At 42.1% G+C, this 16,826-nt stretch overlaps 1 protein-coding gene across 16 annotated transcripts in view; it reads right to left on the bottom strand.

The window, feature by feature from the left end:
- Window positions 1-14,093: 14,093 nt before the first annotated feature.
- ZNF438 (zinc finger protein 438) overlaps window positions 14,094-16,826 on the bottom strand; it is a 50,868-nt gene continuing 48,135 nt past the window's right edge. For all 16 annotated transcript variants that reach the window (XM_064401936.1, XM_064401265.1, XM_064401985.1 and 13 more), the window contains one exon: window positions 14,094-15,900. In XM_064401936.1, coding sequence (XP_064258006.1) covers window positions 15,288-15,900 — 613 coding nt within the window. In that variant the 3' untranslated portion in view covers window positions 14,094-15,287. The remainder of the gene's footprint in view (window positions 15,901-16,826) is intronic.

The following is a 16,826-nucleotide window of genomic DNA, read 5'->3' as shown; positions in this document are numbered from 1 at the left end:
ATCTGAAAGGCCCTGAGCAATGGGCACGGGGGATGCACAGCTGTGGGCATTGCTGAAACCGATCCAGAAGATCCAGATTTTCCCAGCTGCTGCGGCAGCGTTTACAGACGACTGCCTGGAGCAGCAGGGCTTTCCCCCCATTAACATCTTATTAGGATGAAAGGCGCAGTTTATACTCCCAGAGTTATTGCTTCCAGCCTGCCTGCAGACTCAGGTGAAGCCGCGCATCTGGTTCAGGTTTTCAGCCTTTCCGTCGCAGTGGGGAGGACGGGATCATAATTCCTGTGTGAGGAGAGCAGGGCTGGAGGTGGCTGGGCCGGGGGGGGCTGCCACCTATCGAGCTGGGCCACCAACACACTGCTGGCATGAGCTGTGCACAGCCCCTCGTGGATCCCCTTTCCCGGGGCAGGGAGGCACAGCAGGGCCGCTCCGGCACCCGGGAATGCCAGGCACTGCCACCCCGGGAATGTCAGGCACAGCCACCCCGGGAATGTCAGGCACTGCCACCCGGGATGTCAGGCACAGCCACCCCGGGATGTCAGGCACAGCCACCCGGGATGTCAGGCACAGCCACCCCGGGATGTCAGGCACAGCCACCCCGGGATGTCAGGCACAGCCACCCCGGGATGTCAGGCACAGCCAGCCCGGAATGTCAGGCACAGCCAGCCCGGGCCGCTGCCGGGAAGGGCCGGACTTGGCTCTTGGGATGCTCCGGGAGCTCTCCCAGCTCCAGGCAGGGCTGCTCCGGAGCAGGGCACCCACCGGGGCCGTACAGCAGCTCCCTGATCCACAACTGCTCCGCTCCGGCTCCCAGCACAGCTCTGCCCAGTGATGAATCTGAAATAAGATTTGCAGGATCAGAGTCAGAAATCAATAAACTCCATCAGCTAGGATCTAGCAGCTGTCTGAAACAACAGGTTACAGCAGCTGATAAATACTTTAAGGTAGAGGAAATGGATTAAAAATAAGACCAAAATATGATCATAAATCATGCTCTCCAGCTGCTAACACTATATGGGGAACAAAACCCAAGAAATAACCATGTTCAGGTGTATCCCTTGAAACACAGGTAGCACAACTTCTCCAAGGATGGATACTTTATAGGGAGGGCAAGTTATGCTACAAGTGACCAAATAGCTCCTTGTTTAATTTCAGCTTCCAGGTTCTTGTCATTCAGAAAGCTGAATTATCAATTCCTATATTCTTTCTGAAATCCACTTCAGAAATCCTTATCCACCCCTCTGCAGGAATCTTTCTCTTACACCAATTGTGTAAACAAAGGATTCAGTGAAATACTATAGATCCTCATGACTCAGCCTCAGCAGGGATTTTTTGGAAGCAGAGAAAATGTTTGGGCTCACCTTATCAGCATGCATCTTGCAGGTGGGATGTACATTAGGAGATGCTCTTGTCTGAAACATTGGGAAACCCTCCATGGCCTGTAGCATATCAGCTGAGGCTTCCTTCTCCATAATTTTGCTCTGCAGCCAAAGCTATTAAAAATGGGTTTTAAGCCAGCACATATTAAATATAAACAAGGAAGATAGAAGACCAAGGTGTCTGAGAGGCAGGGGTGGCCAGTGAGGCAAGCCTGGAGATATCAGAGCAACCTCCATCCTCCAGGAGCAGAGTGGGAATTTCCCAACTTCTCTAGCCTGAGCAGGGACAAAGCACTGGGACCTGGCTCTGCCAAGGCAGGCTGGGGAGACGCCAGGAGATTCCCTCTCTCTGGAAGTGTTGCCTCCAATCCTGTGAGGGGGAGACCCAGCACTCTGTGAGAAGAACTGACTTGTCATTCATGTGCTACAGCACAATTTTCTCCTGTGTGGCACAGCTCACACACAGGGGACACTCTGTGTTCACCTGTGGACAGCAAATGTGGAGCTGCAGGCTCATGTGCTTCTTTCCCACTGGAATCACAGAGAGAGCTGGGGCAGATGGGCAATTGTAGCCTTTGTGGGCAATGGATGAAAAGCACAAAAAATATTGGCAGGGGAATTTGTTTGCAGCTCAATACTTTAGCTATAGTCCTCCTAAGGACTGCCAAGATCATCTCAGGAAAGGAGGCTCTGACACGGCCACCATTCCTGCAGATGTTTCTGGCTCATTACAGTCTTTGTGCCTTATGCTAAATAAACCACTTAAAATTATGTTGTTGGTATTTAAACATTTGTAACAATTGATCATCAGAAAACATCCAATAGGCCTCTGATGAAGAATCAAAGGGATCACACATGAAGCTAGAATTTTGCAGCACATCACTCACTGCCTTCTCCACTGCTGCAAGTAGCTCTACTGAAAAATAAAACCACCTGGAGGAATAAATTTGTCCAGTTGAGGCTGACCAGAATAAAAGGTTGGTTTTTTTTTTCCTTCTGGCCTTGCACAGACATTTTACAAACAGTTGTTTTCCAAAACAGTGTATTGATTTTCAGCAACACTGATAGCGTGTGCCAGGGCCTGCCTGTCCTCTGGGGGTGCAGAGGATCACAGATTGTGGTTGCTGCTCTGCAGCAGAACTGCCCAATTCCCCAGAAAGCTGAGTTGCCTTTGAGAGGCCCAAAGCAGCAGCACCTGTTCCAGCAGCATGTTAGTTCCAGCCAGCAGAGCTGTGTGATCTCGGGGAGCCACCTGCAAAAGCCCACACAAAAATGCTCCCCAGAAACCTTCCAGCCTCATAAACCTCTCACAGGCCCCCGAAGGCCATAAATTCTGCAGGGTCTCTCACAACTGTTTCAAAACATTTAATGTTTTCCTTCTGCTCTGTGGTTTCACTGCCCACTGTGGGATCTCTGCACCCACCTGATACTGAGCCTGGAAGAGTTTTACTCCATATGCCAGAAACTGCTGTGGAATGGAGCTAAATTGTCTTAGCTGATGTCTGTCTAGATAAGACATTGAACCCACTTCCTTATAATATGATTTATTTCAAATTAGACTGGGAAAAAAAGCAATTGAGGTAGGTATTTGAATCAGATTTTCGGTTTCTAATGCCAGGCTTTAAGATACTGGTGGAACAGTTTAATGGCATCAGCTCTGAACTGAAAAACTAGTGTGGGACAAGTATAATATTTCTCTCATAAACATAAAAATGCTGTTTAAAAAACAGCACCCCAAACAAGGAGAGGCAGCTTGTAAGGAAAATGCCTCATCCTGTCACCTCAGCAGGAGTAAACACTGAATGAGTTACTGAAAACAAAACGGATCGAAAATGCCAACTTCACTCGTACAGGAAACAAAGTGTAGGAATGTGAACAAACCCAGCTGGGCCATGAGAACAAAACTGAGAAGTGGGAATGGCAATGCAAAACTGGAAGTGCCTGAAAAACCACCTGAAAAAGATTTTGTTGCACAGAAACTGGGAATGACCCCCTTGTTTCTGCTGCCGGACATCTATCAAACACAGAACATCGGTATGTGAGCCAGAACTACATCATACAGAGGGAAACCCAGGCAATCTCAACAATTATAGCTGGTGTGGTCCATTCTCAGTATTGAATTGTGATTTGGAAGCATTTATGGAGTCAAAAGAAAAGGAAAGACATGAAGGTTGGTGTATACACCCCAAAGTTGTCAACCCTCAACCTGATCTCCCACCATTCCTCGGTGAGATGAGCGATCTTTAGTGAGTGGGGTGCACTGGGTGTGAATAACCTGAACCTCAGTGAGGACCAGGCACTTCTGTCATGGGCAGGAACAGGCCCAGAGGATGACAGCCTTGGGCTGTGCTGAGAGAGGAGCCATCAGGAAAGACAAGGTACCACCATTTTCGAAGGATCAGCATTTCAAGGTATTTTATTTAACATCATTTATTAACAAGGTAGGAGAATCCTAATGAAGCTTATGGACCTGACAGAAGTTAACTGGTTTAATAAGGGAGATTGGAATACCAGGCATGAGACCTAGATGACTTTGTGGGTTTGAATTTTAGAAACAGATTAAACTTGACTGCACCAAATGTTCATCACACACCTGGAGACTCCTATGTGGAACTGTAGCTTTCACATGGGGGCTTACTTGGTTTGACATCAAAAGGGGAGAGCTTTAGCTCACAAGAGGATTATGAGCTACCAGCACAGTGAGGCAGTATGGAAGGAGATCAAACTCTAGGACCTGAGAAGTTTATTCCTATTGCTCTGAGCTGCATGCACAGCCACTCATGCTTTCTTCTGCAAGGGGCTGGAAAAACCTCATAGTTCCCTGCTGCCTGCAGCTCCTGTGGGAGCTGCCATAGCCCTCCCAGCAGGGCAGAGCTCCCACGGATGTTTGCAGGGGCAGCCAGTCTCTCCTTGAGCGCCAGCTCAGGGCACTCACACCTAACGTGGTGAGCGAGAGACAAAGAAATGAAATCATGTGAACCCTTGTACTGTCTCCAAAACTTGGCCAAGACTGTAAGCCGTCCTTGCAGCAGGGCAGTGAAAGAGATGCTCTGCTGTTCCTAGCTTGCCACCATCTCCAGAATCCTTCTCCCCTGCTGCAGCTGGCCCAGGGCTCAGTGGAGAAGGAGAGATCCATGTGCTCCTGGCTCCTGCTCCTCAACCACAGCGCTGGAGGGCTGAAGTATCATAATGCACCAAGCTGAGCTTCACATCAGTTATTTTAACATGAAGCCTGTACCAGATTTCACTAGCAAAGCATTTCATGTGAGACAAAAATATTCTGTTTCCAGCAGTGAGTCATGTTTTTCTTGTTTGGGCACTGATGGAGCCTGTGGTGGGAAGTGCTGAGGAGCGAGAAGCTCGGTGTTCTTGTACCTCTGCCCTTCCCTGGGCACACATCTCCCCAAAGGAAAAGGGATTCCACTCTATGTCCATGGGTGCACTTCACTCAGTGGTGCCCACCACTTGGTGAAAAAATATACAGGTTTTTGTTAATTTCTAATACCTTTTGAAAGTTTCTGATACAATGAATGACTAAAACAGATTTTGATGGAAAGGACTTCTATATGCAGAGAAAAGGAGGGTACAGATAGAAGGACAACAAAAAATAATGCTTAACACAGCACACCTGAGTACCAAACTGCTGTTACATTTTTGTGGCTATTTCTGAAAGTACATTACAATTTTACTCTATTTGAAATCCCTGAAAACACCTCCAGACCTGCTTGTCTTCATTAATTGTCTTACACTGTCCATGAAACATCAATCAATAACCAATGCTACAGATGAGAAACTCTGTGTGAGGGAGGAAAACACTAAAGCAAACCATGTGGTCCTTGAGTTTCAAAGAAAGATATCACTGTGGCCACCTGTGGCTAGTCAGTTTTCACTTATTAATTTCTATTTGGCATTAGATCCTGCTGTTCTTTGCAGAGACTGAGATTTTTTACACAAATGACAATGAGGAAATTTTTCTGCTTTCTGCCTGAGCAGCCAACCCCCACTGCAGTCAACAGGAGCCCAGGGTGCACAGTGAGCCTGCACTTGGTGAGGGGATGGTGCCGTGTCTGAAAGAGAACACAGGGAGGGTAGAAAAGCTCCTCCCTGACTTTAACCTGAAATGCAGAACCAAATACACTTTCTTTTTAATTTCCTTCTAAAACACTCTTTTCCTTTTAATCCCTTGCAATGATTTTAAAAATATGTTAAAAGTTGTATGTAAAATACCTTTTTTGTTATCTTGCCTTCACTCTTAATAAATATCTAGCTCTAGAAATACTTTAAAATTTCTTCAGGTCCTCTCATGCTTTTATTACCCTGGTTTGGTACCTTCTGCAAAATGCAATTTGGTGGGTGAGTTCAGACAAGTCTATTCCAGCTTATTTTGTAATTGTATACAGCAATTAACATCTTTCGCCATAACTAAATAAATAAAACTATTCCTTGGATTTCCTCATTTTAGACTTCCTGTCAGACTCACTCTTTGTCCCATAATTACTTATAACCTACCAGTGAGGACATTCATTGAAATCCAAGTAAGATTCTTGTACTGATATTTGTCTTTTGTTTTGATTGCAGTAATCAGCACGAGGAACAGGACTTTTATTGGTTCACACTCAATTTTCTCATGAATTAATTAGAAGAGATAAGATACATTGCTCCATAATTCACTTAATTCTCCCTTCTCATCATATCCTCCCATAACCTTGCCCAGTGCTGTGGCTGTTGGCCAGGAGGCAACAACACGAGCCAGAAGGGGCTGGTTGTCACATGTCACACCACAAGTGTCCGTCCTGCAGAGGCTTGCAGTCAGAATACTATTAGCTGCCACAGAAATTCCCAAAATATCTAACTTTTAGTGTTTGCAGGGTCTGCTGGAAGGGCCTCGTGGGTCCCTTCCGCAGCAGCCCTGGCTGCAGGCAGCACAGACTCTGCCCACGCTGGCACCCTGTGCCAGCTGAACAGCAGATTGAACCCAGGGCACCCCGTGCCAGCTGAACAGCAGAGTGAACCCAGCCCTGGGCAGCCACGGCAGCCAGGGAAAGGCAAGGGATGGACAGGGAGGCACAGGATGGTCTGGCCTGCCTTACCTGGGAGCTGGCAAGCCCAGGGGCTTGGTGACCTTGGCCCCTCCTGAAAGAATCCTGCTCTTGAGACACATCTGCCTTTGAGGCTGTGAAAATGTTTCACTTTATTAATATTCCACCAGCTGAGTTCTGGAGCAGCTCAAAGTTCTGCCACCCAATTACAGCTCTGGCCATTAATGCAGCAGGTCATTAAAGCCAAGTCAGAGAAGGAAGGGGGCTGCATTTGCCACACTGCTTTATTTCTCAGCAGCTTGGTGTTTAGAAATAAACTAATCACGTCCACGTGACAGCAAGCAAGGCACTCTCTGCTCTGCTGCTGGAGTCTTCAAAAGCATTTGGATACATTTAGAGGTTTATTGGAATAGGGTTTGCCTGTTCAGAGCAGGATGCTGGGTGGCTGTGCTGAGCTGTACTCATGTATCAAATCTAACAGTGATATAACGGGCAGAAACTTGAAAGGTGAAAAGGTGAATGATGAGAGACTTGGAGGTTCATTTTAATGCCTTTTCTTTTACTGAAGACTTCGGTTGCCAAACACTGAAGGTTCAATCAATTTTCAGACTTAGCAGTGATTAAAGTTCTACCATCTATTCTCCATGGAAAAGTTCTACTACAGCATTATGGCAAAGAAAGGATGTTGCAATCAGATGCTGCACAGAGAACTGAACAGTGGTTCCAAGTTAACTTCATACCTGCACCTCTCCCTTGCCTCAGGGAGAACTTCTCAGTTTCCCTTAACGCAAAAAGATCTAATGTTTTCTTTTGGTTCAAAAGTTGTTCTCAATTATATTGCAATTTCATGAGAGTAGCTGAACAGCAAAACCACTCTACTGTGGATTTTATCTGAAAGTAGTTACTCACACTCAGAGATCCTGCATGCATTGGGAATTTTTGTTGAGTTTTTCTCAAAGTTTTGTTTCTCTCTGCTTACAGTTTACTTTCTTTTTCCTATCTTAATTTTTTCAGCCTGGTGTTTGTCAAAATCACTGCCATATTTCAGGGACTCTGAAAAGATATTGAGTAACAAACCCCTAAATCTTCTTTCGAGTGAGCATGAATCCTAAAAACTTCATGAACTGGAAAGCTTTAAAACAGAGAATGCTTCCCTGTGCCTCATATCAACCATATCTCCTAGAACAAAACCTTATTCAGTGCTGAGTAAACAATAATGTACTTCCCCTCTTAAATCTAACCTGTTGATTTATCATCTTACTTTCCTTGGACACAACTGCAAAAGTGGAATTATTTTTCACAGCTGACAGTGGGAATGCAGAGCCCAGGAGTCAGAGAGCCCCAGAGACCTGACAGTCTTCTTGAACTGCCTGAAAAATGCCTGAAAAATGCAATTCATCTGAACAATGCAGAGAGAAGGCAGAAAAAAGGATGAGCCTAATTGGTTCTGACTATTAAAGTCAGATCTCAAGTTTTCTCTAGAGATGTGTACCAGAGCAACCAGTATTAGTGTACCCAGATCCCTTTTAAAAGGGCTAATTTGATCAAATGCTACAATAATTTAAGAATACAACACTGTTAGGAGATCTGCATGTGATACTTGACAGTAAAAACCATAAAAAGTTTGTCATTGATAACAAATGAATCCTTTGGAAGATGGTACCAGCAGGAGCCAAAGGGAGCAGTCTGGCATACAATGAGCCTTCAGAACAGAGTTTGCTGAGCACTGACTCAAACCCAGATTTTATTCATTATGCACAAAATTGACACAAGACAAAAAGCTCAAAACAGAGTTCCTACCATGAAGGTGTGGGAAGTTTATTACCAAGCATGGATGAAATGAGGTTGGTGTCAGCAAATCCCTCGTGCTGCAATTCCAAACCCAAACCCTTGGCTGCAAGGAGGAGCTTTTGGTGAGCGGCATTTCCAGACTGGCCAAGCCTCCCCCTTGGCTCCCATCACACCTGAGAGGAGCAGAACAGAACTGCAGCAGACTTTCCCTGTGTCCTCTGCCTGCATGTGGAGCTTTCAGATGGATCCTCCAAGGCCTGCAGCTTTCTCATTTTTTTTCAATCTCTCACCTTACATAAGCACTTCATTTATCAGAAGGAAAGGGGGGAAAATCCATTCTGTGTTGAAATTGACTGCCACCTGCATTGCTTCCTAATGTAAGCAAATCCCAGTGGAAAGGTTTAGCACCAGACTTTTCTGCTAGACCAGTAAATCACTCTCAGAAATATCATTTCAACCTTACAAGTGGTGTTAACCAGCAGGAGTGGCACATTTTTTAAAAAGAGATTCCAACAGTGCAACAATTAATCCAATTTCCTGGAAGAACTTGTGTGACCTCTGAGTATTTCAGGGTTCAGAGCAGCCATACATATATTAGCAATACAGTAATAACAACACTGTTACTGCATTTTAATAAAAACAATTAGAATATACTGCCCAGTGTGACATTAACACACAAGTTAGAAGTGTTCCAGAGACTTAATCCTTTTATAATTTTGCGTGTGATTCCATGTACCTGCCTGTATAGACACTGGAAATGCTGCTCTTGAAAGACATGAGACTATTAACCTGTGCAGACAGTGCAGTTGTCTCCTGGAGAGCTGGTATCCCATCCACTTATCAGCCCAGCTGCCTCACAAGGTAAAAATAAAATGGTGCTTTCAGTTTAACAGGCTGCAATCAACTTCAGGAGCAGGGCTGGGCTCTGCTGTACTGGGCTTGGGAGTCTAAAAAGTGGATTAGGAGAGTAGCACGTAAAACAGCACAAACCCCCTAAATTCTATCCTAGAAAACTTTGTCTCCAAATATTCATAAAAGAGATTAAAAATAAGTGAGCTTTCAAACAGTCTGTACCATTTCTCTATTTTATAGTTCACTGCAATTTTCTTTTAATTACCTTGCAATTTAAATCAGTTGAATCCTAGAGCCAGTTCCCCTTAAAAAAAAGTCTTGCAAACTTTGATTAGCTCCAGAGAAAAGAGAGCAGATGACTTTAAAAGGCACAAAGGTGGATTTATTGGCAAGGGTGTCAGGTCTGCACTTAGCAAGGAATTGGCAGATAGCAGAATATGGCTGGACAGGATTCAAACTCCAAGGACTTGGACCTGAAAAAGGATTTATTTGAATAGCAAAGTATAGGAGTGTATTTGCTGCAGTCAAAATTATTAGAAGCTTTTAACTAAAAACATGAAGAAATTAAACTTCCCATGAAAGGCAAGCAACTGCATTCCTTCAAAGGTATTGTCACAGGGACATTTATTTCTTTCCTCCCTCACTGTGTCACTTGCTGCTCCTAGCAATAAGTATATGGATCTCCTTGATCAGGTATATGTTCAAAAGCCAGATTAAACCTGAACCTGCACAAAATTACTGAGTATTCAGCAAATAAAATGCTTTATTTTTATATTAAATCAACTGTAGGAAAAAAAGTAGTCTATTCACTGCATGTGAAAGGTAGGGAGCCTGTGGTCCCAGAAAAAGCAGAGTCAAAGGAGCGTGAGCTGCTTCACATGGACAGACAAGAGGCTTGGCCAGTCTGAAGCAACAAAGCCAGGGGGTTGTGCTGAGAGAAGCAAACACTTACTGAAGGACTGCCAGCTGAAACTATAACTTTATTTGGGGTTGTGGGGATTTTTTTGTCTCAAATGTCACATTTTCTTCAAAAAAAAGTAAAAAAATTGCTTGTGATAGTGCTTTGAAGTGTCAGCTGACACACTGGAGCCTTGATTACACTCACGAACCTCATACTGGCAAAGGACCAGAGGGAACTGCAACAGAAGTGGCTTCCAAAAAGCAAAAACCACTGCTCTGCTCCTGGGCTGGTGCTGAGCCCTGCTTTGGGCAGGAGGCTGGCCCAGCATCCCCTGCAACCTGTTTTCCTGAAATTCTGCAAAGGAGTCTTCAGAGCTACTCAGTCCCAGTGTCTCTGAACTGCTGCTTTATGCCATCATATCTGTGTGAGACACTTTTATGGAACTTCTCTGATTCCATTATTCAATTCTAACCAGGTGACAGGACAGTCTAGGCTTTCACAATGACACATAAATAACCCAAATCACATTCAGCAGCTGCTTTTTCTTATAGCAACACTTCACTTTTTTTACTCTACTGCTTATCAGTGTTGCATCTGCAGGAAACTCAGTGAACCATTTTCCTACTTCTTAAAGCACAGATGCAGCTTTTAATTTCATTTTTATGGACTAAAGCTAAAAGGTTGTCCTCAGAAAGCTGAATGACCACATTGCACATCTGGCAGCAGCTGGTCTCAGCAGCCAGCACGTGGGTCACCTAACTACCAGCATGAAACTGAGACACCAAAAGAAGGGAACGTTGGCAAAGGAATCTGTGCCATTTGGAAAAGCTCATGCCTAAGGAAGCTGAGGGTGCTCCAGACTGAGGTACCTCACATGGAAGCACAGTCTGGAATGATGTAACAAAAGGGGTGGAATGGAGAAGTTTAAGGCTCCAGGACGATTCCACCAAAGCCAGTCACACAGAAGCTTGAACTTACATTCAAAACATTGTGCCAACCTCCATCATCACTCCTTCCCTCACACATTTCCTTCCCTTTCCTCCACTGAAATCTGCTCTAAGGCCCCTTGAAAATGCTTGAGTATCTTCATGGCTTGGACCACAATCTGGACTGGTGTAACAGCAGAAATATTTAGCAGAAAAATTCAAATGAAAGAGAAGGCATGGACATTTTTTAATTCTTATTTCCATTGGCCAAGATAAGTAACTCTAGATGAGAACAAACTGTTTGTACCCATCAGTAGAAGATCTGTAAACATCACCTACAGCAGTGTAAGTGTGCAGAGAGCCTCATAGGGAACACTTTGCTCAGGTATCTCTTTCCTACAGAACTTTCTTTTTCTGGGTTCATATCTTATTCTAGATGAAAATGGGAGGTTTCTGCAAAGTAACTTCAGAATGATGTTTCTGGGTTTGTCAGCAGCAAAAATCGTAATTTATCCCATCATTTCTAATGCTTACACAGAAAAGTCAATAAAATTATATCAAAAATGAAAGGGAGAAAGCTTCCTTTGTACTCAACAGCATCAGCAGTATCATATTTTACACCACCTCTGGTACCACCATGTCCAAAAAATTGCCTAACAAAGCACAAATAGAGAAGTATGTTATTGCCATTTTTCAGGATTTCTTGAAGGTTTGTCAATAAGGTATTAGAAATTCACCCAAGTCTGAAAACCAAGTTATTTTTACACTGAAATTTCTAGTTTCTGAGAACTTGAGAACTGCAGAATGGTCAGCCTCATAGAGTCGTACACTGAACCCCAAACCTTGCATGTTTCCCCACATTGTGCATATGTATATATATATATATATAATGCCACCAAGACTTTTGAGTCCATGGAATATTCCTGCTTGTTTAGAAAAAAGGAGACACATTTTTCACAGAAACTTGCTTGAAGACTCAGGTCTTCTTCAGTACTCCTCACCAAGAAAAATTATGGCAATTTAATAAAAAGTGGAGAAAATCCTGTAATGTGACAGATCAGCTATAAAAGTGCACACTGAAATGAGGACAACCTTTAAGCCATTAGACTTCTTCATGAGACCAGATTTTTTCTGTGTCATACTCAGCACACAGAGATTTTCATTTTTCAGAGCTATACGGAATTTGACAAGCAAACCTACTACAGTTAATAGCATTTTAATCTTTATGCATAACAATCCCAAACCTGCATTGCTCGGGTTTGATAACAGTAACTGACAGCTGAATTTGAAGTATACGTTTCGTTCCAAAATAGATGCACGTGTAGGTGGATGTGTTGTAGAAATACAATGTACTACATGGCTGAGCCTAGATAAGCTGGTGATCCTCAAACATCAGCATCATCTGCATGAAATGGGCAGAAATCTGCTCCTTTAAATACCTGTTCATCCTTCTTATGCCACTTTCTTCAAAGAGCTCAGTGAATAGCAGATAAAATAAGTATCTAATGAGGTATGACAGCAACTCCGATTGAGCTAAAAGCAGCAAGCTGAATTCTAATAAATAAATGAAGCAAAACATTTACTGCCAGCAACTATGTCAGGTTAGACATAGGAAACTGTAGCTCTGCAGCTGGAGAAGGGCAATACTCTGCAAGCCAGAAAAGTGATGGAACTCCTCCAGCTTTGGTTATTTATGGCGTGATGATGAAGGAACAACTTTCCATGTGAGGAATGGCTTTAAAGTTGAACAGTGGAACTGAAAGAGAGACTTAATGAAAAATCAGAGGGGAACAAAACTACAGCTACAAAAACAATAACATTCGGTTTAACAATTTAAAAACATAATTTGTGTGCAAAACCAGATGTTAACTTGTACAGCTTCAAGGTAAACAGCAAACTGTATTTATAACAATCCTTCTGCTGAGCAGCAAACACACACTACTAAAAGTTGCAGTATATAAGGCTCACTTTGGGCCTCCAAATCTTATCAAAATGAACACAAATGCCAAATAAAGACATTTTAAACAAAGGACACATCTGTATTTAATGCAAAGCTATTTCCAAAAAATCCCAACCTTTCATAATCTACCATAATTGTAATAGCCTGAAACACAAGAATGCTTTCAGGCTCTTAAAAAAAAGGGCTTCTAATTTTAAACATTTATGAGGACACTGAGAAGTGGCTTAGAACCATGCTTTAAAACATGTTTTCAGGTTTTAAACCACTGAAAGCTGAGACCCCTTTACCCATTTGGCCTGGAGAAAGGGAGAGAAGTACAAAAATGTGATGAGAAGACTGCACGTGAAAATTTCTACTAAAGAAAATGCAACTGACTCCCTCATTCCAGCCCCTTCCTCCCACCACCACTGACTTCCCCCTCGAGGGACAGTGCACCTCTTCCCTGATGACCACCCAAACAAATCACCTACATCACTGGCTCTGATGCACCACTGTTTTAAACAAATACCTGTTGAAAATAATTTAAAGGGCCACTCTGCCATGGCTGCTGCTGTTCCTGAACAGAAGAGACTCAGTACTGAATTTATGTCAGCTCATTTTAAACTATACCTTGGGATGGGTGATTTAATGTTCATTCTAAAAAAATACCATGATCAAAACTTTTAAATGGTTTTTCCCAACTCGTAAAATACATGCTTTATGCTGGGAATGAACTTCCCTTTGACACAGTGTAACTATGGGAAGGAGGGATTGTTCTCACATTTCTGTTTCATGGAAAACACCCTGCTGTTTGATTTTTAAAGTTAAAGGATTAAGTTGCAGAGGCAAAAAATGCTGCTAAATGCAACACACTCTACTAAGTTAAATACAGCCTCAGTCTGATGTGAAACACTGACTTTAAAAACAGCTGTTCCTGTCCAAATATGCCAGTGAAAATAAATATGAATATATTGTAACATTATGAATAATGTATAATATATCATAACATTAAAAAATGAATGTGTCAAGAATAAGAACAATTACTACTTTTAAGGTAATTCAGCATAAAAACCCCAAAATATGAAAGCAAAGAAACAGCTATAAATCTGAATTTATAGTAACAGATAATAGGAAGAAAGTTTTGAAAATCCATGGGAAAATACAGTTCTATGGGCATTTTCTTTTTGTCTTTTGTTATTCTTGATTCCTACCTTACAGTTCAACTTCAGGGCAAAGCACCACACAACAAGAAATCACATTCAAAACTATTAGGTCATCAAAACAGCCTTTACTGTTAAAAACAAAACACATACACAAAATATTGCAACAGCTTGTGGAATCCCACTCAGAAAGCTCAACACTTTTAGACCTCTTCTTATGTTTTCATGACCATAATTTTTGCAAAACAGTGAGAGGCAAGCCAGGCCATTTCAGGCATGACTCTTTTATCGCTGCACTCCCTCAATTACAGCTGACCACAAGAAGGAATGAATGGAGTGGGACACTGTAGGGACAGTGCTGCTGTGTTTTTCTTGTCCTCTGACGTGCTCTGACTTCTGCTGGAGAATGATGTGGTGATTTCTTAGACTTGCCTCCATTATTGCTCCCAAAATAATTCAGAGGAACATAAGGCTTTAAGCAGTTCAAACATCAATTTCAAATTGGATTCAATGGTTTCAATGACCTTTTCACCAAAACCAAGCTCCAGAACTCCACCCTCTTACAGGACCTGCCCCCTTGGAGATGTGCTGGGCTCCACCTCCATGGGTGGCACCAAATCTTCAACCCAGAAAGCTACAGGCGTAAAAATACATAGGAGATTTTTACTCCTAAAATACAAATATCTTTGCTGTTACCAGGACAGAAAAGAACACCAAAAACACCTGCAAGCAATGAACATTTTTGAAATGTTCATTGAAATGTTCACTGAAATCAAGAATCAGAAGTTCTTAAATTATAGACTATAAAGCTCCTGAGTGCAGCTGCATGTATGCACACTGAAGTGACGGAGAGAACTTCATGGAAATATGCATTTACCACAAAATCTGGGAGCACAATCGGGATCTGACTTCCAGTCAGGTTTTTAATTTAATTTAAGACTAAGATTTCTTCATATAAATTGATTTATTTCTGTGTGTATAGTATAAATTAACTTGCAAATATTTCATTGAGGTTAATAATTAGTATTGAGTATTTGCTGTTATAAAGTTACTTAAGCATGAATTTTAAGTACAAGGATTCATAATCAGCTTCCATGTACCCATCTGGAATGATACAGAAAATGTGTTTACATTTTCTAGTCACCAAAATAAAGGTTAATATGGCTTTTAAAAAAAATCCCCAACAAACCCAACTAACAAACGTTTTAAGTGATACATCTGCTGAGTTAGTTTAGCAAGACAGTGAAAGAACAATTTGGTAAGGTAGTTAATGCTTTTCAGAGCATTGTAGAGTTGAGCTTCAATATTCACCATTATCAGAAAGTTCAATAATTCCTTCTTTTGATGCCAAAGTAAAAATTGTCCATAAAGTGGAAGGGTCTTCACAATTATGATGATTCTGCCAATGATTACAAAGATCCTCTTTTCTTCCAAATAACTGTTTGCATAAAATGCAGTTATAGCCTGCTTTTGACCAAAATTCTATTTTTTTCCTTTGTGGGCCAAACCCCACATTTTGCATCTCCTTAGAGGCTTCACCACTTCCTGACTGGCTTGGTTCACTTTTAGGTACAATATTGGCATTATTTTGATGGTGGAAGTACATCTGTCTCTTTGGTTTTGGAACATTATACAGCTCCTCCTGATGGGCACTGCACTTTGCCAAATGTCTTCTCTCATTGTGCTGTTTCCACACGTGGGTTGTGTGTTTGACCAGCTTCCCCTTTGTTCCTCTGCTTCCTTGAAAAACCCCTTCCTTCACTCTTCCCTGAATCTCTTCTCCATGACAGCACAATAAGTGAAACTTCATTTCACCAAAAGACTCTGCAATAAACTGGCATCGACCACATTTGACCTGTAATTTCACTTCTCCTGGGTTATGGAACAGGTCCTCAAAATTGCACTTATTTCCCCTGTTAAAAAAAGGAAATACAAACTATTTAAGTATTAGCCAGGCAGAGAAGAGGGATTGAAATTTCTGTCCTTACAAGTTTCAAGAAGAGATGACAGTCATGAAACACTTTTAATTAAAAAAGGACATTGTTTCTACAGTATCTAATTCATTTGGAAGAGGAAAAAAAAGAAAGCAAATAAATACTAGTGAGGCTGATTAGGAAAAAACTGAAACCAAATGGCACTTCTGAGTTTAAGAATTGCCTTGAAAATTAGCTTTGGCAGAAATAACCTTTTAACAACACCAGCCTTTAATAAAAGGCTGATAACTTTTGTTGAAGTTCCTGATTCAGGGAGGTCAATCCAAATACTTCTAGTGCTGTGCTAGAAAAGTGAAAATTACTATTACCTGTAATGTACAAGTAAGAGAAACCTACTTGTTAACAGTGAGTGATCTAGGTCAATTCGAGGCAAAATCACCTCCCTTTCCAAGATGGAAACTGTGACATTTCAAAGTTTCTTGCCTTTTTTTTTCCTGCAAGTCGGTAACATAGTTTAGAAAAGTTTAAACGCTAATAGGCAATTGGACAGCCCCTTCCCCTGATTTAGGACAGCTCTGTAGTATAAAGGATACGCAGGCAGTCCCTGGTTAACACAATCAAAACAAGATCTCCTCAGACATCTTCTCATAACATCTACAAGAAGGACTTCATAACACTGTGTATTTATACATATTGGACAGATTACCCAACAAAACAGATAAACTGAATGATTCACTGTATGACAGCTACTGACAGAAAAGGACTGGTGTTTCTTAGTCTCAAGACTGTAAAAGTTTCTGACTGCTGCTCCAGAGAGTGGAGCTATGAAAAGTAAAATGAGTAGAATGGAACTGCAGTGAGGAGCTACATTGAAGCCCCAAATGTTCTTCAGTGAAAATAAATGC

This window comes from Passer domesticus, chromosome 1, assembly GCF_036417665.1.
Source record: "Passer domesticus isolate bPasDom1 chromosome 1, bPasDom1.hap1, whole genome shotgun sequence".
NCBI lineage: Eukaryota > Metazoa > Chordata > Aves > Passeriformes > Passeridae > Passer > Passer domesticus.
The sequence above is the reverse complement of the archived record's forward strand: the minus strand, read 5'-3'. Positions and strand labels throughout refer to the sequence as shown.